Genomic DNA, 27,801 nt, shown 5'->3' with positions numbered 1-27,801 from the left:
CACAGGAAAGGAAGTGTTTCCACTGTATCATTTCGTGGACGTTAGAGATGTATCTCATGCTCATATTATGGCTTTTGAGAATCCATCAGCTAGCGGCTGATACTGTCTAGTCGAAAGAGTACTAAAACATTCTGGAATTATGCATAAGCTTTATCCTTCCCTCAACATTCCTGTAATGTAAGTTTTCTGGGCTCAAACTCTTTATTACTTTTCGATCCTACGGAACAGAACATTATTATTAACCTAGGATGGTTCACATTGTTGATGTGGTAGAATCATAAGTTCAAGTTATGCATGTATTTCAATCTCCAAATATGATCATTACATTCTTGCTTATAAAATTGCAGAAGTGGTACAGAGAATTCAACCCATGAGGTCTCAAAGAAGAAAGCAGAAAGCTTGGGCATCAATAGCTTCAAGGACACTGTTGAAAACTCAAGGAGAACAACTTTCTCACTTTATAAAAATCAGAGTGGCCAATGTAATATATGTAGCCAGTAGGTTTGACTATGTATTGGCTCGTAGAGCTTCAAATTTCAAATTTACAATATCATAATTGTAGTTGGCCTCATGATTTCTCTAAGTATATATGCAGAAGTATTGAATATTATTAGTCACTTGTATGACTGATAAAATATAGAAGCCAATTAAAATTTGATTTAATTGATCTTTAAATTTTTCCAATCCAATAAATATAAACGTAAATTAAATACCTATATTCATAAGATTAGATTTAACAACCTTTTCATTGTTCTATTATCTTTTACTTTTGTAATAATTATACTTCCTAATGTTTGGTCTAGTTACACATAAATTCTTTGTAATAATTTGAAAAAAGTTACATCTAATATTTTGCTTTCGTAATTACTTCAGGGTATTAAATATAATGTTTCATATCATATAACTATACAAAATTTTAGGGAGTAGAATGTAAATATCCTTTTTTTGTTCCATACCTTTTTTTTCTGTTTTTATTATTTATTTATTTAATAATATATTTTAATAAATATTCATTTTACACACATAGTGGAGTGCGCAAAAGAAGACGACAACAGGGGCATCCCAGCTGTTTTTGACTTCATAGGAAAGACCCTTCTAAGCTGAAATTCCTATCATCAATTCTCGCCATTTTTGAGCCTACTGTCACTGTAGAATTCGAAACGACCAAGAAACAATTTCCATTTACACGCTTTCTGAACATGAAATCCAACGAGAATTCAAACATCTTCTTCATCACAGTTTTACTCCTCTTACTATCACTATGTTCCTCGTTTTCCGTTCAAGAATCGGAGGTGATAGCGTCTTTGCTCAACAGTTTGGACGCCAAGAAGCCATCTCCATCGGAACAAGAATCTGCTGCCAGAGGTGTTCTCCGGAGACTGCTGCCCACCCATTTGTCCAGCTTTGGATTCAAGATTATCACAAAGGTATTTATAATCTCACGTCTATGTTTTGGAATCGAATTTTCAATTCTGGGTTTCTCTTATTAGTAATGCTGTCCCCTATTTGAAGTGTAGATGTTTTGTTTTCTAACTTTACATTTTCGCTTTCTTGCGTTATAAGGAGCATTGGTCTCTTATGAAGTTTTTATTGGTATTGAGAACTTATTAACACCCATATACTGTCGGATGATGTTTCAGTTCTAGGCTTCTCTTGTTCTAAACCTAATTACAGGTTCGGAATGACCGTTGGTAAATTCTAACTGATTATGACCTTTTTCCCTTTCGTAACTATAAAATAAGCTTATGTCAGCTGGTACTTACTTTCCTTTCATCTCTCTTGTTATTTATTTTACTGAATCCTCTATTATTTTGGATGGAATAGAAGTTAGAACATGTCTTGAGGAACAATTTCCTAAACTATTATGGTGTCATTTCTAACTCGTGAAGTAACAATGCTGTAGAAACAACTCGTTGTGAGAATAGTTTGATTTCTTGTGAAGTGAACACTTGAAGTACTGGTTAAAAATCATTGGGAGGACTTCTTTCAGATGTATATATAACATGTGAAATGATAGCTGTGTTTTTTCTGGTCAAAGTGTAGACAACATTCTGCGAGTTGATGTATCCCATACTTTAGTGGGTAATTGTCTCTTTGCTAAGTAGTTTCATATTTTTACCATATTTTTGAATAATCTGTAATTGATCTCAACTATTAGGATGCCTGTGGTGGAAATAGCTGCTTTCAGATTAGCAATTACAAGAGTTCAAGTAAAGATTCAGCTGAAATAATGTGGGTACAAACTGATATATTTCAATCGTTTTTCTCAAGGTTTATCCCATTGAAGTATTTTTCCATATTTCTTTTTTGTGTAGATCCATTTTGCTCAAAACTTCCTTTATAGAAACTAAGGATCAGTTATTTTTTTTTAATCTCTCTGAATATGATTATCTTTTTTAACACATTTCTGTGATAACTGTAAGTATAAAACCACGACAAGGTGACTGATAAAAGTGCTACCTTGTGAGCAAAATTAAATTTTGGGTCTATTGTTGTCTTATAACAATATATTGATACTCACCCTTAATTGGGTGTCTCTACCTTATGAAGCTTCTAAAATACCCTCAATGTGACTTTGGTTCTAATTTTCCTTTATTGTTTGTAATGAAGATGAGCCATTTCCGGTGGTGAAATTTCTTCAGGCAATATTTATTTCATGTCATTAAACTCATTCCTACTGATTTATGCTTATATTCATATGGAAGTTATTACATGTAAAGCTCCAGCTATTTAATGAAGGGTGAAAATTAGTATATTCATCTCTTCAACATGCCACCTCAGAGATAGACTACACGCTCTGTTCTGATGTTGAGGAAGCAGACATTTCAAACTATATGATGTGGATATTTAATCTCGGCAAAGTTGCTTGCTCTAGTAACCTATTGGAGCATTCAGCACAAAACTAATTGGTAAATAATGGAGCCTGCCTTGGCTACAGGACCATTCAGATGACAGGAAAGCTAGTTCGACATGTCTATCTCGGTCTAGCTTTCCTTCATATTAAATACACACCATCAAGTCTAAGGGTTTAATTACCAAGAGGAAGAGGTGATAAATTGATGTTTATAATGACTCTTAACAATGATATTATGTTTTTCTACCCCTCGCAGAAAAAGTTGAATGATGATGCTCTCATGATTCTGTACTTTTTATCTATCTCCTAACTTAGGATAAAAGGAACTACAGCAGTCGATATCACATCAGGACTTCACTGGTATTTAAAGTACTGGTGTGGAGCTCATGTTTCTTGGGACAAGACTGGTGGTACTCAACTTGGTTCAATTCCCAAGCCAGGATCACTTCCCCCTGTGAAATATGAAGGTGTCACGGTTCAACGTCCAATGCCATGGAACTATTACCAGAATGTTGTTACATCTAGCTGTAAGAAATTCTGTTGACCCTTTTATTTTTTCTTCTTGTTTGCTTCTCTGACTCAATGACCCCTAAAATATCTTGTCAAGGTGTCTGAAAATGTAGATGCATTACTGTTCTCAACCTCTCTGAAAATGTAAATGCATTTAGAGCTGAACTGTGTTGAGATTCGTTGCATTTAAGTTCCTTTAGTAACGGACATAAAAATATATAATTATATTTAATTTTTACTGATTTTATTTTCTTCCAAGGCGCTGGCTATCTGTCATAATGAAACTCTATTATCGGTGCTGTTGGTAGTTTTGGTGTAAGCTGGTGTTATTTTCTTCTGCTCTGCATTTTTATCATTGTGCTGTTTTGATTGATCACTGCAGCTTTTGGCATTTTCTATAAGGTTCATAGTGGAGAAAAAGTTTACATCAAGCTGAAACCAGATCAATGTTTAGCCCGCAGGCACTTTTTGTCAAGTCTTCCTGCCCATGTTGTAGCAGTTCTAAGGGTCTGAATATGATATATATGGTAAAAATTGGTGTACAAGATATTATGTTGAATAGATAGTCTTCCCCCCTATCTGGTCATTGGTAAAAAGAAGAGAATACTGTTGGAAGAGAAGAAAGAAAATGACTAGTGCTGAAGTTTAATAAAAATGTCATTTTGGGTGGTCTTTTCTGGATCATCTTAGAAGAAGTAGCTCTTGGTACATAAAATGTACTCTTGTACTTCTTTGCTTGACATTTTCTTTGGGAGATCACGGAGCATGTCTTGTTGCCATATGAACTTGTGAAGTTCAAGCAAGAATACTTTTTGTGTGCCAAATTATTTCTGCAGAAAAGTTAACTAGAAGTGCAATTATTTTCTGTGTCAGTAGTTGATGATTGTTAGCACTTCTCTCACATTTGATCATTTTTTACAGTTTTACCAAAAAATGAGATCTACTCTTGTGAGAAGGTAAATGTGTAAATGGAATAATTTACATGCTAACGACCTACAGTTGCATGTTCAAAAATGTAATTTTGCCTTTTAAGTTTTCATCAATTAATAATTTATTTGATGATTAAATAATTTCTGGTACTCTGTAAGGTACTGATTTTTGTTACAGTTTTTGGGTGTTGAACTTCTTATACCCTAATTGATATACATAAATACATACATGCATACATATATATACATACACATATATGATTGTTCGTATGTGTTTCTGCACTGGAAGCTTTTTGATCTGCTAAGATGTAAGAGGGGCATTCTTTTTATTATCTACATGCTGCTTCTGTCAATAGCTTACTGGAATTCAAATGGCTATTTGCAGATTCCTATGTTTGGTGGGATTGGGAAAGATGGGAAAAAGAGATTGATTGGATGGCACTTCAAGGAGTTAACCTGCCTCTGGCATTTACTGGACAGGAGGCCATTTGGCAAAAAGTTTTTGCAGTATGTTTTTCATATCGTTTTCCACTCCTTATGTTATCAGTCTAAGTAACTGTCTGAGTCCAATACTCCTAGCATTTCCTGAATTAATTTTAAACCAGTGAATTTTAAACTTCTTGAGAAATTCTGCTTATGCGATACTTTTTTCTGGGACCTCTTCACTTATGTACCGTGTGTTGAAGTTGTAGCTATTTGGACCCCTTCATTGTTTTCTTTGGATACACCTTCATTGCATTCTGCTTCTGCATGTTGTACACTTGGGATACTCTATTGCTTTTATTAATTTATTGCCATATCTTTGCAAATCTAACTTACAGTCTCACTTAGTTGAACACAACATACTCAAAAGTATTGAATAATTTTCCAACTTCATTTGCTTATTGATACTTCTGATGAACGTTGGTCATTCGAATTATTTTTGTTGATGTCTTAATAAAAGCTTATGTCCCGACTCCCTACTTCTGATTCTCATTTTCTGGTAGCAGGAATTTAATATCAGTAAGCAGGATTTGACTAATTTTTTTGGTGGACCTGCCTTTCTTGCTTGGGCACGTATGGGCAACTTACACGGGTGTGAACTTTTCTTCCCTCTTTCATTGATATTAAGTTTAGGTCAGTTAATTGATGTTTGGAGGTCCTATGGATAAGCTATAAGATGATTCTCATAGAAAACGACGGGGGAAACTTTTCTTTTCTTAGTTTTTGTACATTACACTATTGGTGAAATCCCCCTTCATGAACTGAAATAATAAGGTAGGTAGCACTAAAACTCGATTACTATTTTGCTGGAGCATTTATCAAATTCTTTAAATATGTATTGCCCATAAGCTAATATGTTTATACATCAATAACTAGCCTGGTACAAGTTTAGTGCAAAGTACGCTTCTGCTTTATAATGATGGCCATCTTAACAAGGAAAAGTGAATGTAAAACAGAAAGTGATATCATTGTCTATTAGCACCGAGAAAAGTAAGAAAAAGGACTGTCAAAGGCCATAGAAACAACATCACAGTAAAGTATTGCCTTCATAATGAAGGTGAGACTTTGAAATCTATGTTCTCTTAACAGTTTATTCTATGACATGCAGATCCCTATGGTATATATGATGATATGATCTGTCTACACCTCTAGTCTTTAGATATGGCTGCGAGTATTGAATCTAGATAGAGAATCATATAACTATTAATTTCTGCCAGGATTTCGTTATGCATCACTCCTTTGTTGGCTTGCTCATAACTTTTAAAATATTACCTACTGATCGTTAAATGTTAAGAATATCTTTACTTTTTGGTATAATTACAACTTACATGATAGTTGTGGTACTTTTTCTTTAACATGATTAATATGATTTAGCCCTTAGGGCTTTTTATAGATGTAGGTCAAGTGACTGAATCACGTAACCTTTGTATTCGTCATTTTCTCCCTTCACCTTATTTATTAAAACTTAACATTACATCCTCTTCATCTTTTCATTTCGGCTATACATTCTTTCTTTTCTTCAATCAGTATTTATGAAGGAGCTTTTTGTGATGTGACATTTTGCATCGACTGTGCCTTTCTCTATGCTTGTTGTGAGGGAATGATAGAAAAAGGAATCTTCCACTCACTTAATTCTAGTTCTAGTAAAATGCTTAGGCAATTTGCTTTTTGCCTGCTATCGTCTTTCTTTTTAACTAATCCAGAGCTTAAGCTCCAAATCATTTTACACTGCAGGTGGGGTGGGCCATTGATGCAGAATTGGTTAAATAAACAGTTGATCTTGCAAAAGCAAATATTATCTCGAATGATGGAGCTCGGGATGACCCCAGGTATGATTCGGTTTCAAAAGCATATGCAGCCCCCTGTTCTTGCTTTCTTTTCATTTTATCTGTATGCTATTTCATGTCGAGTCTAATGATTAGTTAAACAACTATCAGAACACCTGAAAGCTAGCAATTTATATTTTTCTCCATCTTTCCCATCACTCCAACGTACGCTGATCAACCCAAATACTATGTCTTCTGATAGTTCTTCCGTCGTTTTCTGGGAACGTTCCAGCTGCACTAAAGACAATTTTCCCCAAGGCAAACATAAGCAGACTTGGGGACTGGTATTCCTTTTTTTTGTTCTTTTTTAAGATTCACTATTAAACTGTTTCTTCCATTTTCTGTCTTCACCATCTTTTATGTTTATGTTATCATCTTTTTCTAGTATGCTTTAAAGAATCAGGGGAAAATGGAATTTCCTGTTTCTATACTCTTCAAATATACCTGATTTTATTTTCCTTTTGCTTCATTACATTTGAAATGAATATTGAATTGTAAGGGTGGAACCATAAAAACCAAATACAGATATTAACATTCACATGCAAATTAAAAGTACCATTACAAATGAATAAAGGTTTCCGCATCTTTAAGAAAATCTCTGTCAAGTGATAATTTTCTACTAATTTAGCTCAAGGGGTAGAATGATCAGTAGAAAGTATAAGTTGCATCTCCTTGGCAATGAGTTGTACCTTTAACTTCGTCCATTTTTTATGTTTTTATAAAATGATAAGTCTTTCCTGAAAAATATAAATAAAATCTTTTGGAGTTCTACCAATGCCTCTGTATATGAAAAATATGTCAATAAAAAGAATCATTTAAAGAATAATTAAAAATGACATTATTTCAATTCCTTTAATTCCTAAAGCAACCTGAGAAGTTTGCCAATGCAAGAGCCAGAGATGACAAATGAAGATGGATCTAATACTGCAAAGTAAGCAAGGAATAAACCCATATCTTATCGCAAAAAGAGTACATCACCTCATGAGCATATAAAGAGAATGATGGAAAAGGCTATTAACTCTGTTCATGAGAAGGCTACATCAAAACAAAGTCAGGACAAAAAGATCTCCAAAACCTTCTCCAACTAATTAATGTAACTGCATCTTAGCTTATAGTATAGGAATTATGATAGAAATAGACTGTCTGCTTAATCCTCCATCCATACAGCTTACTGCATTGCAGATTGAGTTCTATGGTAAATATCCTTCTCATTTTGAGATCAATTATGCTGCGAAACATTCTTTAACTTCTTCCCATTTTGCTTTATTGTCCTTACATTGGATAAGGCATGTTACTTCATCTTTTGGAACCAATAGTATGTGATCTTTGTTATTCCTTTTAAGATTGAACTGCAGTTGATATTTGCTTGTTTTTCTGGGAATCACTGAGTACACAATTTAAAAGTCTATTAGTATGTTACTTTTGCTCATTTTATATTTAGTATAACATAGTTGTTTTCTCCTTATATAGGAACACTGTTGATGGTGATCCACGATGGTGCTGCACTTATCTTCTAGATCCTTCTGATCCTTTGTTCATCGAAATTGGTGAAGCATTCATGAAACATCAGATTAAAGGTGAATTATTTATGTAGTATTTGTTTACCATGTTTTGGCTTGAGTGGCTCAAATTTTGTATCAATAAGGTGGTATTATAGACTTTCTTGAAACTTTAGGAGCACTCTGGACCAGGGGGGTTAATGGAATTCTCCCACTATAACTATTGTTCATTGCTTGATCCAAAGTTTTGTGATCTTTTCGCTTGTTGATCATTTAGGTTCCAGGTTTTTACTCTGACAGTAATAGTTTGATTTTCTTCATATGTATTTCTTTTTATGCCATATTTCCTATTATGATCCATTAATATCTTTTTCTTGGTTATACATTTGTTGCAGAATATGGAGATGTCACAGACATCTATAGCTGGTATATTCTTTCCATTCCACTTGGTTATTTTGCTTTATTTTGCGCATGTATTTAATGGGAGAGGAGAGGTTCCTTATACTTCTACATTCTGTTTGAGCTGGGATTTTAGTTTTATCAATCAGTGTTCTAATTGTAATCCGAAAGAGGCCTATATCTGAATTGATTGGCGTCTTATGTATTATCCTGCTTGTCCTTAAATTTAAGTATTTTCCTACTTATTATCTTTTGTGTACAAGACTAGTCTGCGAATCCAAGGTTACTAAGTGTTGCCTACACTTAATAACATAAACAAAATATGTGGATTGTTGCCCTACTTAGTCATTGTATGTTAGCTTCCTATTGTGGGACTTTGCATGAGATAGCTAGAGGGAACAATGGAATACAAGCTGGAGGGAATATAAACAACTTCACTCCCTGCATAATTGTTTTAACAGCCAATCTCAGATTAGTGAAGGGAAAATGGTGTGCTAGTTACTGTATTAGTTGATTGGCTTTAGGAATGTACTCGGTACACCAAACTGAATTGGAATTTTTTGTTTAACTGGAAAATTATTACCAAATACCAGGCTAGTTAAATCGTTTTGTTTGTTAATTTTATGGAATAACTTTTATAATTTCTTACAGTATCCCTACATTGAAATTTAGGAAATCTAACAAAGAAGGTTAATTATTTCCTCTTTTAGATGCCGAACCAACCTTGCTGACCTGCTTCCAAGAAAGTGACAATAGTATCTAGCATCCATAAATCTCATAAGCAAGCCAAATCATTAATTTGGAAATTGATGACTTACATTTCCATATAGTCCACTATTAGGGTTTTGAGTTATTTGATAATATGAATTGCTAGCAAAGTTATTATATGCAGCTTTCAGTTGAGACTTTTTCTGGAGGTTACTTGAATGCTATGTTATGATGAGAGGGGGAAGGAAATGTAGGTGAGAGAGGAATGAGAAGTTAACTAATGACTTTCGGGGGTTTTGAAGAGTATAATTCAGAGGAGGATTAGACTCCACAAATTAAAATGCAAATGGGTATTCGATTTGGTGTGAAAAACTAATGCCTGAATTTGAAACCACAATGACCAAATATACAAGTTTTTCAAACACTAAAAGTAAATGCCAAATAAAATTGTGGTTGGGTTTATCAAATTTATTCTTTTAGTCTATAAAACCAATTTAAAGATTTCTTGTTCACTGAACTGCTATTTTATTCATATATTAAAGCAAACTTGATCCTCATTTTGTGCATTCATCATTCTGACCGAGGGATTATTATGGTTGCAGTGATACATTCAATGAGAACTCTCCACCTACCAGTGACCCCACATATATTTCATCTCTTGGTTCTGCAGTTTATAAGGCAATGTCTACAGTCGACAAAGATGCAGTGTGGCTAATGCAAGTATGTTGCTGACTTTGCTTTGACTCAATCTCTCTCGCATGTCTAAGCTACCTGGTCTTTATAGATAATCCTTTTATATATACTCTGCACTTCTCATGTTAATTTCTTAATGACAAAATTTTTATTCTTGGTAACCAGTGCTTCAAAATTCACTAGATAGCATGGTTGTTTCACATTTTTATTAATTGGTTATGTCGAAATTCAAAATCAAATCTGAATGGATTTGATTTACACCATTCTTGGGCTAGCAAAGTACTTGAATTTATTAAGTTGATATGAATGATTTCTTCCATATTGTACTTCTCGCATGTCTGTTGTACCCATATATATAAAGGTGATGTCGAAACTGTAAAAGAAATGATTTAGCCATTTGAGAGTTTATCTCAGGTTAAACGGCGAAACCATATTTACTTGTATTTGGTACTGTTGCTAGTTTTGGTGGTCTGAAATGGAGGGTTGTTATGCGTTTATGGCCTGGGGTTTGTTTCTATTGCCACATTGGTAATATCTTGAAAAGAACATTAATCTGCAATGACATATTGTGAAAGTTACCTTACTGATTATTCTTCTTTATTTGGGAAGTAGCAGATGAAGTATTATTGATGAACCAGAATAATAAAACTACTTCCATGACTTTAGAGCCAGTTTTACTGATTTGATCCATCCCCTTATGACAGTTGCAACAATATTCTTTCTATGACAACCTTGTGAAGAAAAGGGAACGTAGATAATTTGAATTGGATGCTACAAACCAATTCCCCAATTCACGTGCCAGTGCTTTTTATATTGAAGTATTACGTTGTTGCAGCTTTTTCTGTTATGAAACTAGTTGATCCGTCCATTTGTTGATTTCCATATATATTTGGGGAATATATACTCTTGTTAGTATAGTGTATACTGATCCTCATGAAACTCATTTTCAAGGAGCCTGCTTTCCGTGTTAATTCTTTCCCATGAGCTGGCAATAGTAAAGAGGTCCAATGATGAAGATGTTGGAACCTCTGTTTAGACTTTAGTGTTAATAGTACTTTCTCATTCATTTTTATATTTCATCACATATGATTTGTTTTTGTAAAAGGCGTTTGATAAGAAATATCAATAGCTTTGTTATGGCACTATGTTTATTGCCAGCTTTTGTTTATGGTTGTATGTTGAGGCAAAAGTTCTAACTTCACTGATCATACAATTCATATATTGCATTTCAATGCTATTGGATATTGAAATTTAGATGCCTGTCCCCAAATGGGCTGTCCTAGGGCTTGACCTGGTGCATGACAGTAGACCTGCTTTTACGTCTCTGTATCATTCTTAGGATTAGCTTATTTTGCTGATATGTGTTCATGCCCAAAATATATCTGATATAAACCTAGGCTATGCTGCTCAGTTTTAACTTTCAATCTATTTACAGGGTTGGCTATTCTATTCAGACTCAGTTTTTTGGAAACCGCCGCAGATGAAGGTATGAGCTCCTAGGGAAAAGAAAATACGTTCACCTTCACTTTTCTGTGTTTCTAGATTTGGGACTATCTAAACTTATAGTTTTATTTGGTGAATAAAATAATGCCTTGGTGTGCTTGATTCTTGTTCAATGGTGTTAACACTCTTTTTTCTTGTTTGTGATCTTGTAATTAATTGCCTGGGCAGGAAAGACGAATCGTGCTCTTTACCTTTTCTAACTGAGTTGATTTCTCTTATAAGGACTATAAAGACACATGTATCTTGTATTAATATTGATGGAAAAAAATTACCAAAAGTGATCTTAATTTATCCCTAGAAAGTACATTGTCCGCAATGTAGGTTCAATATTTATGATCTCACCATAGAGATGCCCATATAATATACTATGTAAAATGGAATGAAACAAGTAAACTCTGTAGGACTATGAACTGCATACAAGTGCCAACTGTCTTTGGCGTTTCTAACATGTTGTCACTATAGTCACTTGTACATGCACAAAAACCTAATTAACGAACATCTGTTACATTCAAGTGGCCTTATATTTTCACCTGTCCTGCTGATCGATAAAATGGATGAATTCATTAGCAGAATAGCTGGAAGGATAATATAGGATTTCGAGAAGCAGTAATCATAAAGTTTTCTCTGAAGCTATGAGAACTTGGTGATAATACACATAGAGCCAGGCCCCGTAGAAGATATTACAGAGGCATACTTGAACCTGAAGAACGCTACTTGAGATGTATGTGCTTGTTATATATTTGTTTCTCCAGCTCTGTCCTCTTCATTATTTGTGTAGTTCTCTCTTTAGCTTGGAAGGTGGAGATTTATGTTGATCTTTTCTCAACATACTCATTCTGGTTTTGCCATTCTTCTTAAGTTTTACAGCTACTATCTTATGATTCTAAGATGATATATTTGTTGTGTTGTATGTTTCTTTCATGCATGTTAATGATTTCTGTGAAGCTAAATTGTTGTAACCTAGTTTTGTGTGGCAGGCACTTCTACATTCTGTTCCATTTGGGAAGATGATAGTGCTTGATCTATTTGCTGATGTCAAACCAATTTGGAAATCTTCCTCTCAGTTTTACGACACGCCTTATATATGGCATGTAACTGATACAGTTTGCTTTATCTATCTTTTACTGGAAATGGTTACTTTGTGACATTTTTTCTGTTATTTTATCTTCCATCGAATTCTGGTTGCTTAAATTCAATTCATGTTTTTGCTTACCGTTCAGTGACATTATGTAACAGGTGTATGCTGCATAACTTTGGTGGTAATATTGAAATGTATGGCATATTAGATGCAGTGGCTTCAGGGCCTATTGATGCCCGTGTGAGCAAAAATTCAACAATGGTAAGCTCAAGTTGTTCCATTAAAATACTCTGTGTTCTGCATGCTTATATAAAACACTCTGGAGAGCCCTGAAGCATGAAATTGTTTGATGTCAAAGCGTGTGAAGTAATTTTGGATTTTCATTTCACTGTAGAGTCAAGATATCATTGTAGTGACTACAAAACATAAGAGCAAACCATATCACCATATGTTCTGGTTACCTTGGGCTGCTCATGCTTGTGCAAATCTTTTCACTGCTAGATTTCCAAATGTTTTTCTATTTCTTTTTTATCCTTCTTGTATCTCAAAATATCAGATCATGTTTGGAATTGGGAATTTTTTGACAATTTCTGTGTACAGCATGAGTATTATAATTATTATCCATAAAATGTGAAGCCCAATACTTTGAGTGAGTATCTTTACATTGAAGAAATTATTCAGGCTCTCTGCCGAACTCCAAACTAATCTTCCCAAACTTGTCCTAACATCTCAGAAGTTTGTTGAATGAGCCTTAGTAAGAGTACTGGAGTATATAACATTCTGAAAATTTCCTTGATTCCAAGTGTCTCGACAAATCCAGACATATTTTATCCTTTTACAAGTTATATACTATATTATACGCTACCTAAGGGGAACTTCTACTACCGTCAACTAGGATTGCGTGCGTCGTGATAGAGCTTGTTACACTCTTTATTGCACTCTACCAGGATCCTTAGTCAGCTAGTGGTATAACTTGGTTTCAATTATTGCTTTCATTTATTTGTAGATAAAAAGAGAAAGGACCTGCTACATAGCAATGGGCAAGCGAGCAAGATTTCATTAAAATATCTTAGTAGCTAATCGGTGCAGAAGAACTTGCATTATGCATATTGCATAACCCTTGTAATTTTGAGAATCAGTATTTGGCCATTTCTTATATTAAATCATCACTGTGCTTATCCTGATAGAACTATTTCTCATATAGCAAGCCTAACACACTAAACAGAATAATTCGTGGAAGTTATGAGCTTTACCCAGATACTAAAGGCCTTTGTCTGTTATCCTTCTGGTGATGATATACTCAGAGTAACATGGACATCTAAGATTTTGAGAAAATGTTGTCTTTTTGTGGAACTTGTTTCGGCTTCAATTTCTGTTATGGTATTCTAATTATCTTCTTTCAGGACAGATTGGTGTTGGCATGTGTATGGAAGGAATAGAACAAAATCCCGTTGTGTATGAGCTGATGGCTGAAATGGCATTTCGAAGTGATCCATTGCAACTTGAGGTAATAGTTGTGTTCTCATTTTACCAATCAGAATGGGCCAGTTCTGATAGTTTAGTACCAAGTAGCCCCAGTAGAAACTGGCTACGATTTATCCTGCTTGGAAGATAAATCTTATGCTTCATTCCATGTTTCAAGGTGTTTCCATGACTTTGCTGCATAATTCATCCTGCAAGCATTACAGTATTCTTGTACATACAGTTTTTGTACAATCTTTTGACCTTTTGTGAAATGTTGCAAAGCAGTATGTACATCCGTTGCATGCAATAGGCTTATAGTCATGCTTACAAACTGAGAAGCCTCTGAAATGAATCCAACGTGTTTTAAATTATCGAGGTCTTGCACTAAAGGCTTAAGCTGACTTATGACATATTGACTGTGTGTTTTGGGCACTCAATCAGTTCTCTCAATGGTTTGAACTATTCTCTCTTTTCTAGATTAACTAGGATGGTATCTGCATATGACTTTGGCATCATCATTTTAATCTAGAGAATTTTGCAGCCCTTCTTAGCTGCCGACACTTCTTACTTCATAAGGTTCTCAACATGACTTGCAGGAATGGTTGACAACCTATTCTCGCAGACGATATGGTAAATCTGTTCAACAAGTTGAGGCTGCATGGAAAATTCTTCATCGCACAATATATAACTGCACTGATGGAATTGCGGTACTTTTCTATTAATTAGTCAATTTTGATATGTTTGACAGTCTCCTTATTGGGTAATAAAGATATTCGTTACTCTGAATATCCTTGTTCCGTACTGAGGCTTATGCAGTTATGTTTCTCTGTAGTAATACGCTCTCATCACCACCACCATTAATGAATCCTGCATTTTATATTGCTGAAACTATCAGAAGTTATTATTTCTTTTCTGTGTTCTTTTATATTGTTAACTTTTTTTAGTGTCTCCATATAAAAAAAAAATAAAAATTAGGAGTATGTGGCAAATTACTCCAAATGCTGTACTACTTTGACTCCTTATGTTTTGTTTTAAAAGGACTGGTTGCATGTATTCTCTTCTTTTGTTATTTTCTCCAAGGTAATGTCTCTGGTATCACATAAAGCAATATAATTAGATAATATATGTGTTAAATGTTTTACTTAGCAGAAAAAGTTGAGAAATGTTCATTGTTTCAGATTAGTGAGACATTACCTATGGTTACTCATAAGCTTTTGGCAACTTCACTGTGTTAGAGCAGGCTCTTCCAATTATATCTAGTCTGTTTGATATATCAGGTCCATCTAAACTACAACTTATAGGATCCTATTTTGGTTTCAGCATTCAGAAAATAATGCTAATAAAGGATAAAAATTGTCGAGGATATGAAGCCAGGCACTGTATTAGCAACCAAAACTTGGCCCATATAGGTTAGATGGCAATATGTGGCATTTTTGGGAACAATTCTGTCTCCAGTTGTGGCTTGTTATCTGTATCCCGCAAATGTATGGATCAGGGTTCCCCAGAAAGGGGAATAGGATATCAGATGTGGCCAAACCACGGTGTTTTCTCTATTTGATTTTCCTTGTGGTCCGCCATATCATTTCTTGTGTCTTGGCTGACTGATACCAAATTTTAGGTTTGCCTCCCACTTGGATGATATGAATGAAGTTTTCTGTCTGAATTGGAATACTGAATGAGGCATTGTTATGAGATCAGCATCCACTGTAGGATTAAGCAGATTGCATCTCACTAATTCTCATTTTTTTTGGCACAACATCAAGTGTGCTTTACCAACTAATACCAGATAATGTATCATTCGCTATGCATTATCGAGCAGTTGATTATTTCTCCATGAAGTTCACTGAAATTAATTTGTTTGAAAATTAACTTCATGCAGGACCACAACACAGACTACATAGTTAAATTTCCTGACTGGGATCCATCTGTAAACAACCAGCATGGTAGATCTGAAATCAATCAGAGACATAAACTTGCGGGTATACAACAGCAGAGAAGGTTCTTTCTTCGTGAGACGAGCTCTACCTTGCCTCGTCCTCATCTATGGTATAACAATCAGGATGCTGTTAGTGCCTTGAAGCTATTCCTTGATGCAGGAGATGAACTTGCTGGAATTCCCACATACAGGTAGAATTTATTGCCTTCCTTATTCACGAATTACTGTCCTGAATCACTGATGTGAACAAAATGCTTAAACCCTTCCAATATATACAGAAAGCTATAGGGTAGAAGTATATCTTTCAGTTAAATGATCCACGTGGCTACTATGGAAATAACGTCACGTGGAGTACTGGGAAGATGTTAAAATTCATGGTTTTCACTCCAAATTCTTGTATATGAACATCAGGACTGATATCACTAGTACTTGCTGATGCATTAATGAAAATTCTCCTATGTAACTTCTTGAATCGTGGTGTCTGGAAGACATATAAAACGACAGCTTTCAGGACATACTTAGGCGACTATTATTCTAGTCTGAAGACCTGTGGGTTGTTATCGATCTCCTTGTGCAGTGAAACATGCCAACTGAATATATCATACTTGCTTGTGCTAGTTCTTTGTTAACATGTTATTATCATTTGATGAAAAGAAAAGGATATCTTTATTGGAAAAATGGTGCTAAATTTGGTCAAAGAAATAACTAGAAGGTGCAAGTTATCTGCTTCATTGCTATCGAAATTTTACTTTTCTCTTGATCTGTGCCATTCCTAAAAAGAGTTATACTTAATATCATCAAAGAAATAACTAAATGGTGCAAGTAAATACAGCTTCAACAATAGGGAAATATAACTTTTCGCTGGAAGCCTGCCATATCCCTCTTTATAGTAGTATGTGCATAATACTAACTGTCTGTAGTCCAAATTCCTATAGACCCAACTCCGAACTTTGTTAAAGTTACTTCCAAAATGGAAGGTAAAAATTATATCTTCTAATGGCGAAGGACACGGGAAACTTTTTGACTAAGCTATGAGTCACGGACTTACTTTTTTCATGTACTGTCTCACAATTAACTTCGTCGAGGCCACTCCTTTTGTTTTAGCCAAGTCAGGCCCCTTTTGGTTACGTTCGTGCGTGAAGGAACGTAAAACTCACACATGTCAGACTTGTAATTTGTAACGTAAGATGACTTGTGTTGCACTTTGAACGCATAAATGCTTGGTTACAAACTTTGATGGTAGAAGTCATTTTTTATCCTTCAATGGAGAATGACTGTTTGGAACTCTCTCCAAGAGGAATCCAAGGAGACTCCTAGATATTGCAATTATGATACTACAACTTTATGTCATATCCAGTGCATTACTCTTGGATATTCTAGAAAAGAAGAATCTTCCCCTTACTTCCATGCACTAGCCAATGCAAAAGATTGTTGGTGTGCTGGCTAACATTACTTTGCATAGTCATGCCATTACGTTCTCTGGCACCGGATCAAGTTTCTCTTTTGTTGCCTCGTTAAACACAAATGTACATACTGAATTTGTTTTCTGATTGGAAATTTGAAATGGTCAGAGACTGTGTTCTTATGTTCTGAGACAAGTTTGGGAGTGACATCTAAGGATTAGCTTATGAAGCACTTCCCAATAATAATTCCTGTTTGTTGTAACCTGACAAGAAATGCAGCTGCTGCAATTTTGGGCACTAGCTGAAACTTAGAAAGGCTATTTTGCTTCAGTTCAGGTCTTGTTTGGACTTTGGAGTACTTGACTCAGTTTGTAGTATTTTCGAGATATAGACATCCTAAAAGTTGCATTTCTTATCACCTGCAGGTATGATTTGGTTGACTTAACAAGACAGTCGCTCTCAAAGCTTGCCAATGAGGTATATTTGAATGCAATACATGCTTTCCGGGATAAGGACCCAAAAGCTTTAAGTTTTCATAGTCTGAAATTTCTACAACTCACCAAAGACATCGATACACTTCTTGCTGCGGATGACAATTTTCTACTTGGCACTTGGCTTGAAAGTGCAAAAAAACTGTCGGTGAATGCAGAAGAGACGAACCAGGTTGGAATATCTTTTATTCATCCCCCTCTTTGGTGATTCAATCACTTGATACAAGTTTATTCTAATTTGGCATGTCGTTGCTTCTTGGACTACATATTTTCAACATGCTGCTCCCTATATTCAGTGTCTCATTTTACTTTAAACTGAAAAAAATCACTTTAAGTTGTTGAGATTTGATGATACAAACTATAGATTACGTGTACTGTTGTTCTTGATGAGTTTACTACTATAGTAATAGAAGAAATTGACATATCTTTCTTTGTTCTCTTCTCTTTGTGGCTGTCATTGTTCTATTCGTTGTGTGTAGAACTCTTTCACACAACTTAGTCAATTGAGCATTCATTTGAACATGACAGAGAATTTCTCTTCTTTATCTTAATCAAGTTTTCTTAACTATTTAGTATGAGTGGAACGCAAGGACGCAAGTAACTATGTGGTACGACAACACTAAATATGTGCAAAGCAAGCTTCACGACTATGGTACGTCATTTCTTTCCATTTTTTTCTTTGTTGTTTCAACTTTTCTTTGTTGAACTTCAGTCATCACTAATTTGGTGTGGTTTGCATCAGCAAATAAGTTCTGGGCCGGACTATTAGAAGCATACTACCTTCCACGGGCGGCCATGTATTTTAAGCGTTTGCTAAAAAGCTTAGAAGAAAAAGAAGAATTTAAGTTGGAGGATTGGAGAGAAGAGTGGATTGCATACTCAAACAAGTGGCAAGCAGGAACGGAGCTTTACCCTGTAACGGCCCAGGGCAATGCCTTTGCTATCGCAAAGGAGCTATACCAGAAATATTTAACATAGAACGATGGGTATTGCGATGCCGTCGATGAAGCATGTGCCAACATATTGCAAATAATAGCATCTTGAAATTAAACTTCCCTAAAACCTTCATTTTCTTGTAATGTTACTAGATAAATTGTGTGCAACATTTTTTTTATATATATTTATTTTCCACTTTCACTTATATCAATCATTTTATCCATTTTTAATTATATATTAAGTTCTAAATTTTAAAATTTGTGTTGCATCATCTGATTATATACATACAAGAGTGACTACTAACATAGAAAGAGAACATAATACTGTGATTTGTTTTAGTAGATTTGACTTTTTCAGTTGTACATTTTGGGTATTCAGTATACCTTTAGATGATTCTGATGTATGCTCCACAAATGCAGTACTGTTAACTCTATATTTCTTGTTTCTCCTTTCAGTAGATTGTCACGAACAATGTTTATTTTAGTCGCACATGTGTTTTCAGCTGTACTAGACTAGTTTAGAGAAACTCTTGGTATTGAATTTGGAAATTTTTCTACGTTTCATGTTGCAAATCTTGAAGTTAAATTACTAGCACCATTTAGGGGTGGCAGGCGAGTCGAGCCGGCTCGCGAGCTCGGCTAGCCGGCTCGACTTTGAGCTCGACTCGAGCTCGAAAAATTCGAGCTCGAGCTCGAGTTGGGTTTCTTATATTTTTTATTTTTTTTTGAATTTTTTATATATTTAGTTTTATATTTTATATTTGATCAATTTTATAATATAAATTGACCATATATTATAATTATTAATTAAGATCATACATTTTATTTTGGATAATAATAAATTATGGTACTTTTATTTATATATTTAATTTTTATACAAAAATAAATTTAATCAACAACTTAGTAGATTATAATATCTTTTATAATTAAAATTATTATTTAATATGATATATAGAACTTTAGTCTTTATGTTTTATTTTAATATATATATTTTATATTTGATCAATTTTATAATATAAATTGACCATATATTATAATTATTAATTAAGATCATACATTTTATTTTGGATAATAATAAATTATGGTACTTTTATTTATACATTTAATCTTTATACAAAAATAAATTTAATCAACAACTTAGTAAATTATAATATCTTTTATAATTAAAATTATTATTTAATATGATATATAGAACTTTAGTCTTTATGTTTTATTTTAATATATATTTGTATTACGTTAATATCTTTTAAATTGACAAGTAATTCACTTATGATGATGATGATGATGATGATGATGATGATGATGATGATGATGGTTGAAAAATTTTAATTATTATTTTATTATATAAATAATGAGATTAAAAAGTTTAATCAATAATTATGATATCTTAAAATCTGGGCACCTGATTCATACGAAATTTAAACATATACAAGATTGTGCACATTAGATCATATCAGAAGGTATGATTTAAAATCACATGGCCTGATTGAACGATACACCGTATTGAATGATTACTCTTATGTTTCGAGTACGATATCTCGACATCCGTATATCCAATAAGTCTAAAACTTTACCAAACGTATTTTTTTGTAAGTTTTATCATATCTAACGGTCTGATCTGAATTTTGATGGTTCGATTAACCTATTTTTTCAATAATGTAACATGATAGTTACATCAATGTCATATTAACATTTATAAATATATAAATTTTGCAAATTGTGAACATATATTAATTTCAATTATATCTATGTAAAAATTTTATGATACGATCTTATGATTTAAAATAATAATAATAATAATAGTAGTAGTAGTAGTAGTAATAATAATAATAATAGTAGTAGTAATAATAATAATAATAATAATAATAAAAGTAGTTACTAGTAGTAGTAGTAATAATAATAATAATAATAATAATTAGAATAATAATAATAATTAGAATAATACAAAAAGTCAAACCCATTACCCATCTATTTCTCTCTCTCTGTTTATAACTTTATCGTTCTTTTGAAAGAAAATCTTCTTCCTTCTTCTTTCTCTCTTTCTCTTTTTCCCCAAATCATTCTCTGAAAACCCTAACCCCCAAATTCACGGCTACAAGACAACAAAGGCAAGTCGGCAACGAGTACAACGACGAGTGCGGCTTCCAGGTAATCCTTCTTTCTCTGTTGACTTGAGACACGGTTGCTTTTACGGCTATTTATAAGAATTTATTGAATCTTTGTGCTAAAATAGGTGGGGGGTTATTACTTAAGTTTGTGAATTTTCTAATAAGGTGCATCCTGAATATGCTGAAACGAAGGGCGGGGTTTCTGAATATGCAAAAACATTGCCGAGTTCACGTGGCATGATGGTGCAATAAAATAGTGCTGAGTTTACGGAAATAAATGCTTAAATCCGCTTAAGAATTCCTAAATATGCTGAAACATTGTTGTGTTTACTGAAATAAATGCATAATTTGCTGAAATAAATGTTGAGTGTACTAAAATAACACTCAATTTACTGAAACAAATAGCTAATTCGCTTGGAAATTCCTGAAATTGCTGTACTTATTGCAAAACTATTCTTTCTGTAAAGCTAACACTTGGGAGGGTGCTTTCTTATTAGTCTGTTTGAAATGACACACTCAGTAATATCTACTTCAGTTTCTTTCTTATTTTTATTCTATTTCCTCTGGAATCTCTGGATCTTATGAGATCCTTATTACAAATACATCAATACACAGAATTCCACATAAATTCTTTGGTATGTTATTTCATGTTTCTGGCTGATGTTTGTGCTACTAAATTGTAGATTGTACCTTTATCTTGTAATGATTGAAGTATTGAACATTTGGCGTTCTATTTACATTAAGAATTTTCTTATTTCAGATAATGAATTTCATACATTACTCAGTTCTAATTGAAAATACACTCTACTTTTTCATGTTAGGAGTGCTTCTAGATCCCTCGAATTTTTGGCTCTTTCTATTAATTGGATTTGTAATGCAGCTTTCAGAGACTGATACTAACCTTAGTACAAAAAAATGGCAAGATCATTGGCTCATATAATTTGTAAGCGCATTTCAGCACTGCCATCTGCTGGCTCGAGTGTAAGTTCATTACTCTTGTTGCTTTCTACTTCCCAGATTTTATATGTTCCAAAACTTATGTTTGTTTTGAGCATCTAATGCCGTGTGATGTGTTCTATCTTATAGGCATTTAATTGTTTGTGTCTAATAGTTCTTCTAAGTATGGTGCCAGCAGGCTCATGATGAGAAAATGAAAGTCACTTATTTGCATTTTCTAGGTGAGGCTAAGTTTGCCAATCATGTAAAATTTGATGCTTACACTAAATGAATATTAATTTTCAGTCTACTGACACCATATGATATGTCTGTTTTCTAGGCATTTTAGTGTGTATATTGTTCTTTATCCCTTTTTTTAGTTCGTTAAGCACGTTCCAGCGTGCTGCTGGTAAGGAAAAAATTTCCATTTCCATAGTATTAAGTGGCGCACGCCGCATAATGGCTCCAAGGGCTTCTGGAGTCATGGCGCACAACACGGCACACGCCTTTTAGAAGGATGACGCAAATATAAGCAATAATCTATATATTTATATAATTAGTATTATTTTGAGTAGATTAATGTAATCTTTAGGAATTTTGCTATCCTTCAAGGTTTCAACATTGGTCATTTTAATTATATGAAGTTTTGTTATGTTGAATTTGTTGTTTTATATGTACTTATACATTAATCTAGTCAAAGTAATACTAATTATATAAATTATTTCTTATATTTGCGCCATCCTTTGAAAAGGTGCGCTCTGTGCCGTGCGCCATGCACCACTGACTACTATACCCACCAGCATACAGCCTTCTTGCAGGAGTTTCTTTCTTTTTTATTTTAAAAAAGTTGTTTTCATACTTAATTAGTACTGTGTTTTATTTGCGACTCCTTGTACCAGGGAATACTACGCTTTTCAACTACTGTGCCTAATGATCCTGATACCCATGAAGATTTTAGGCCCACCAGTAAAATTGAGAATTCTAGTGTCTCCTTGAAAGAAATTGTTGAGCAGGTGAGTACCATTGTTATCCAAAACTTCTACGACATTTTTGAATCTGGTTCACTGAAGAATGAGACTTTGTTATCAAAAAGTTTGAGGATGCTAATTACGTTATTCTCTTATTTGCCTAAGTGATATATTTTAATAGCCCTGCTTTCTAGAGTTGCTATTTCTTCTTTTAGATAAATTTTGGATCAGCATCTTTTAGTTGATTACTTGATTTAATCTCTTATTTATAGGATGTGAAGGAAAACCCTGTTATGATTTACATGAAAGGGGTGCCTGATCTTCCTCGATGTGGTTTCAGCGCGCTTGCAGTGAGGGTCTTGAAAGAATATAGTAAGTTACTTATTGCATGCCTGTACTTTTCGTTTTATTTAATTTGTTAGATCAGTCTTCCGTGTCGGCCCAAACTTTTATACTTAATTCAAGGTTTCTTCGAGGAGTGTGTGGGAGTGATGGGTACACGAGTTGAGTTTTGTTTGATGGAAGTTCTGTATAAAGCTTGTGTTTTACACTCATCCTTGTGCCCCAAGCTTTTCTAAAATTTGGGTAAAATACAGTTTACCCCCCTGGAGAGTATTATTCTCGATATATTTTAGTATTTTGCACATTAAATCATCATCAAATTATTTTTATTTAATAAGGAAAGAATTTAAATTAAACATCGAGTATAAATTAATATATATAGTAGATACACAACAAATATAATATAACCACTTGGACTTAAGACTATGCGCGTCGCGTGCTCGATCTAGCCTTGATTCAAAGTGTCTAGGTACCATGGAAGGAGAAAAGAAATTAAGAAATATATGTGCTTAACCAAAAGTTAAATATTTTTAGAGAAAAATGAATAAATATAAATATTTTATCGTATTGTTTAAAGAAACTATATTCAAAAGACCATTTAATTGATCTTTTTATCTAAAAGAATAAATAGTTAATAACTTAATTTTATTACCCAATTAATAAAATATTTTAATGAATTTTTTTTCTATATTTTTGTATTCATTTATTACTTAACTTTGAGTTTGTAAAAATATAACAAAATCCAAACTATTTAAATTCACTAATTATATATTACTTTATTATAATTAAAAGATATTTTTTCCAATTAAGAAAGTTTTAATTAAACTTAAAATGCAAAGTTGTTAGAAAGAGAAATTCTTTGAACTGTATATATATATATATAATATAAGGGCAATGTTATAAAAAAATTTAGTTATAGGGGGTAAGTGTATATTTGTTAGTTTAGGGGGATAAATGTTACATAAAAAATAGTTAGAGGGGCAAAGTGTATTTTACCCTTAAAATTTTGACTTGGTGCTGAACTTGGTTTTTAGTCTAGTATGCATCTCTGAAATGATTGGTCGAAGTTTATGATAGTATTCACATGGAATGCTTGTCTTTTACTGCCATGCAAATATTATATATGACTGGTTTGTGTATATGGTTCTACAGATGTTTCTCTAAGTGCGAGAAATATTTTGGAAGATCCTGAGCTAAAGACTGCAGTAAAATCCTTCAGGTATGTTATCCCTTGTTGTGTCTGATACAGAAAAAGGAGAACTGTTGGGAGTATATGTGATGTGCACATCAGTAAATTATCCGATAAATGCTGAATCATTAATATTATTCATAAGTATTCTGACTCTACAAAAGTACTTTGGTTCTATAGCATGAACAGAAATATTAATCATCTTATAAGGGGGTTCAAGTAACTTATATGCAACCGGCTGGATACCCATTTTGACCTAGAAGCTTGGAGTCCAATTGCAGTTTGAGCTTCATGGTTTTGGAGCATTTCCCTCACCCAATGGCTTTATGAATCCTGAACATGGCGTAAATTATTAAAGTCTCTTAGATTTTGTTATCAAGGAAGTAAGGAACAAAGTTCTTATAAATGATATCAGAAATTCCTTTGCTCAATATGGATGAAATTTTTGCTAATTGTCATTGAAATGGAAGTTTATGATCCAAATAATGTTGATTGTCGATGTGCTTAGTAGAAAACAATGTATTTGTGGAAACATTTGTACAAAAAGTTACTCTATAAGCTATGACATTTAACAACGTGGGCTCTTTATTCCAGGCATGCCGCATGCCATGTTCACTTGAATAGAGATGTAGCTATTTGTTTATCTAAACAAGGAGGTAAAAGGACAATTAAAAGACTTAGCTCTGTAAGATCATTTTTAGCTTCGGGGAAACATTTGTACAAAAAGTTACTCTATAAGCTATGACGTTTAAGAATGTGAGCTCTTTGTTCCAGGCATGCCGCATGCCATGTTCACTTGGATAGAGATGTAGCTATTTGTTTATCTAAACAAGGAGACAAAAGCACAATATGTATGATAATTTTTAGCTTCGTGGAAACATTTGTTCAAAAAGTTACTCTATAAGCTATGACGTTTAAGAATGTGAGCTCTTTGTTCCAGGCATGCCGCATGCCATGCTATAAGCTATGACGTTTAAGAATGTGAGCTCTTTGTTCCAGGCATGCCGCATGCCATGTTCACTTGAATACAGATGTAGCTATTTGTTTACCTAAACAAGGAGATAAAAGCACAATTAAAAGACTTAGCTCTGTATGATAATTTTTAGCTTCGTGGAAACATTTGTACAAAAAGTTACTCTATAAGCTATGACGTTTAAGAATGTGAGCTCTTTGTTCCAGGCATGCCGCATGCCATGTTCACTTGAATAGAGATATAGCTGTTTGTTTATCTAAACAAGGAGATAAAAGCACAATTAAAAGACTTAGCTCTGTAAGATCATTTTTAGCTTAGAATAAAAGACGTCAATTCAGGAGTAGCTCTTTGTTTAGTAAGTGACTAATGCTTCTTGGGGCCAATTGTCCAAAGTGAAGCTGTTGCTCAAGTTCAGTACATTATTAGCTTAGTGTCAAATCAACGTTTGTGTTTCTTCAGTGCTTCTCTATGGATGAAATTATGATAAAGTTCGGTAAAGTAATTACCTCGTTTTCCAGGCCCAAGTGTTCTTTATCTGATTTTATCAGCACAAGGATTTATGTTGAGCAGTTAATTGGTTATTTGATTTTTTAGATACTTATGGTTATGCCATAGACAATATTTACACAGAACTAATAGAATGGAATTCTTTTTCAGAAATTATCTTTTGCACTAACATGAGTCATTTTGCTGCAGCCACTGGCCGACATTCCCTCAAATATTTATCAATGGGGAGTTTGTTGGAGGATCTGATATCATTCTTAACATGCATCAGGTTTTCAATTTCTTCTACTCTCTTTTCCTGCCTGGATTGTTCATTTAGTGGGTCTTCCTTCCATGTAAAGAACTCTAACTCTAGTTTGTCGTGCAGACTGGTGAATTGAAGGAAAAACTGAAGGAGATTGCAGAAAAACAGAAATAAGCAGATTGTGGCCTTGCGTGCTAGATGATAAGAATGAATCCCTCCGTCCACCCCTCTCTCATTTTCTCTCTTAAACTTTATTTTATGTAATTCTACCCAGACGAGGAGATAATGAGTAATTCTGTTCTTGGTTGACAGACAAGATGTTTTTGTTGCCCAATAATATGAATGGCTTCATAAGGTTTTTTCATTGCAATCTCTCATTATGTAAGTAACGACGACTAACTACTCATCTAGTTTTCAGAAGTAACTATGAACAATTTATGTTATGGAATATGCTTTAATCCGGTGGTGGGAGAATGGTAGATACTATACTGGAACTATAATTATTTGCTTGCTGGATAACCAAAATCATGACTGGAGGTAGATCTCGAATGCCAGATCACTTGAATAGGTGATGAAATGAGTTGAAGCTGATATATGTAATAGTTATTTATGTCGGCATTGGCCTTTTCTTTTCTCTTCTATAAGAATCGCAAAGATTTACTTTTCAAAAGTAGTTGGAACAATCTAACCTCAAGACTATACGGATTCAGACAGGAGAGTCGTAATTTTTTCAATTTTATTCTTAAATATAAGCAGAACAAAGTGTTAATGAGAAACGAAAATGCGTTGGTTTTGTTTGATTGAAGTTTTTATATTGATCCATATTGTACTTTTTATTTTATTTAACACATAGAAATTAGTTCTGGATAAAAGATTATCATTTATTTTACCGAGTGGAAGATTTTTTAGTGTTGTGCAAATATTAAAAGCAGTAATGGAAGTAGTTTTTGGAGTAGTAGTTTTGTTCTCTTAAACTTCACATATGCAAACTATAGCCTTTTACAAAGGAAAAGGAAAGCAAATAGAATAAGAGGCTAAAACTAAACTCCCATCAAATCAATCATCCTGATAATAATTGGATAAAATCATTGCATTCAATTCCATACATATTCTGAAGATTTGGTATAAATATGGAATAGATTACTGAGTGATAAAATGGTGGCTTAGATTAGATATGTGGTCCAATATTTTATTTACTGATCCCTCATTCATTCTCAAATATTTCCCAAAATTACTCAAACATCAGAGCCCAAGGTACAACCATTGCAGCAAATAGTACAAATATAAACGATAAAAAATGCATTTTGGCAAAATGGCTGCATATATCACAACATTCAAAATTTTGCTGCTTTTTATTTTTTTCGAAAATAGAAGTTTTCACAAATACTCTCAATATATAGGATAAAGGACCAATTGGCTTGTGCCTCCCAAGTCCCAACTAGGTTTCCGTGGAGATGCTCTCAAAAAATTACATTATGGGCTGGTGCTATAATTAGATACAAAAATAAGAAACAGATACATTTTACAAGCAAAATAAATTTTTGTGTTGTAAAATCTGATTTGAGACGAAATATAAAATGGATATGCACATCATTATTTTGCAATTTGATCGGTGGAATTGAAGACTATAGTAAATTACCATGCAAATCGTAAACTAACGTAAAACACGATTTTTTTTTAAAAAAAAAAAAAACAATTGATTGGCATTTAACCAACTTTTATTCCTCGAGAAAAAACTAAATTTTATTAACATTGGCGTGATGATGATCACAAGGATTGATTAATGTGAGGGTGGTGGGGTCAACAAGGTCTCTTCTTGGAACAAT

At 33.6% G+C, this 27,801-nt stretch overlaps 2 protein-coding genes across 3 annotated transcripts; both read left to right on the top strand.

Annotated features, from left to right (window-relative positions):
* Positions 1,050-18,917, top strand: LOC105169317 (alpha-N-acetylglucosaminidase). 2 transcript variants are annotated; one of them, XM_011089696.2, is made up of 19 exons: positions 1,050-1,427; positions 2,159-2,232; positions 3,170-3,381; positions 4,679-4,800; positions 5,283-5,368; positions 6,511-6,605; positions 6,805-6,886; positions 8,073-8,179; positions 8,497-8,527; positions 9,811-9,928; positions 11,337-11,387; positions 12,382-12,491; positions 12,641-12,743; positions 13,891-13,989; positions 14,543-14,653; positions 15,826-16,073; positions 17,711-17,948; positions 18,350-18,428; positions 18,519-18,917. In XM_011089696.2, the coding sequence occupies exons 1-19, from the start codon at positions 1,200-1,202 to the stop codon at positions 18,752-18,754; spliced, it is 2,430 nt and encodes an 809-aa protein (XP_011087998.1). In that variant the 5' UTR covers positions 1,050-1,199; the 3' UTR covers positions 18,755-18,917. The 2 variants fall into 2 exon arrangements, with proteins under 2 accessions (XP_011087998.1, XP_020548715.1); XM_020693056.1 differs by lacking the exon at positions 2,159-2,232 and having other exon boundaries at positions 1,290-1,427.
* On the top strand, positions 20,703-26,342 carry LOC105169307 (monothiol glutaredoxin-S15, mitochondrial). The gene is made up of 7 exons (XM_011089684.2): positions 20,703-20,859; positions 21,700-21,800; positions 22,655-22,768; positions 22,996-23,095; positions 24,218-24,284; positions 25,924-26,002; positions 26,099-26,342. The coding sequence occupies exons 2-7, from the start codon at positions 21,735-21,737 to the stop codon at positions 26,147-26,149; spliced, it is 477 nt and encodes a 158-aa protein (XP_011087986.1). The 5' UTR covers positions 20,703-20,859; positions 21,700-21,734; the 3' UTR covers positions 26,150-26,342.

The sequence above is a fragment of the Sesamum indicum genome, linkage group LG1, assembly GCF_000512975.1.
Source record: "Sesamum indicum cultivar Zhongzhi No. 13 linkage group LG1, S_indicum_v1.0, whole genome shotgun sequence".
Taxonomy (NCBI): Eukaryota; Viridiplantae; Streptophyta; class Magnoliopsida; order Lamiales; family Pedaliaceae; genus Sesamum; species Sesamum indicum.
This window is presented reverse-complemented; position numbering and strand designations above follow the sequence as displayed.

Coding starts and splice junctions, on each gene's coding strand:
- LOC105169317 (XM_011089696.2), top strand. CDS start 1,200: ATGAAATCCAACGAGAATTCAAACATCTTCTTCATCACAGTTTTACTC. Junction 1,428..2,158: donor GATTCAAGATTATCACAAAG/GTATTTATAATC, acceptor CTCAACTATTAG/GATGCCTGTGGTGGAAATAG. Junction 8,528..9,810: donor GTCACAGACATCTATAGCTG/GTATATTCTTTC, acceptor TTATGGTTGCAG/TGATACATTCAATGAGAACT.
- LOC105169307 (XM_011089684.2), top strand. CDS start 21,735: ATGGCAAGATCATTGGCTCATATAATTTGTAAGCGCATTTCAGCACTG. Junction 24,285..25,923: donor ACTGCAGTAAAATCCTTCAG/GTATGTTATCCC, acceptor ATTTTGCTGCAG/CCACTGGCCGACATTCCCTC. Junction 26,003..26,098: donor TCATTCTTAACATGCATCAG/GTTTTCAATTTC, acceptor TTTGTCGTGCAG/ACTGGTGAATTGAAGGAAAA.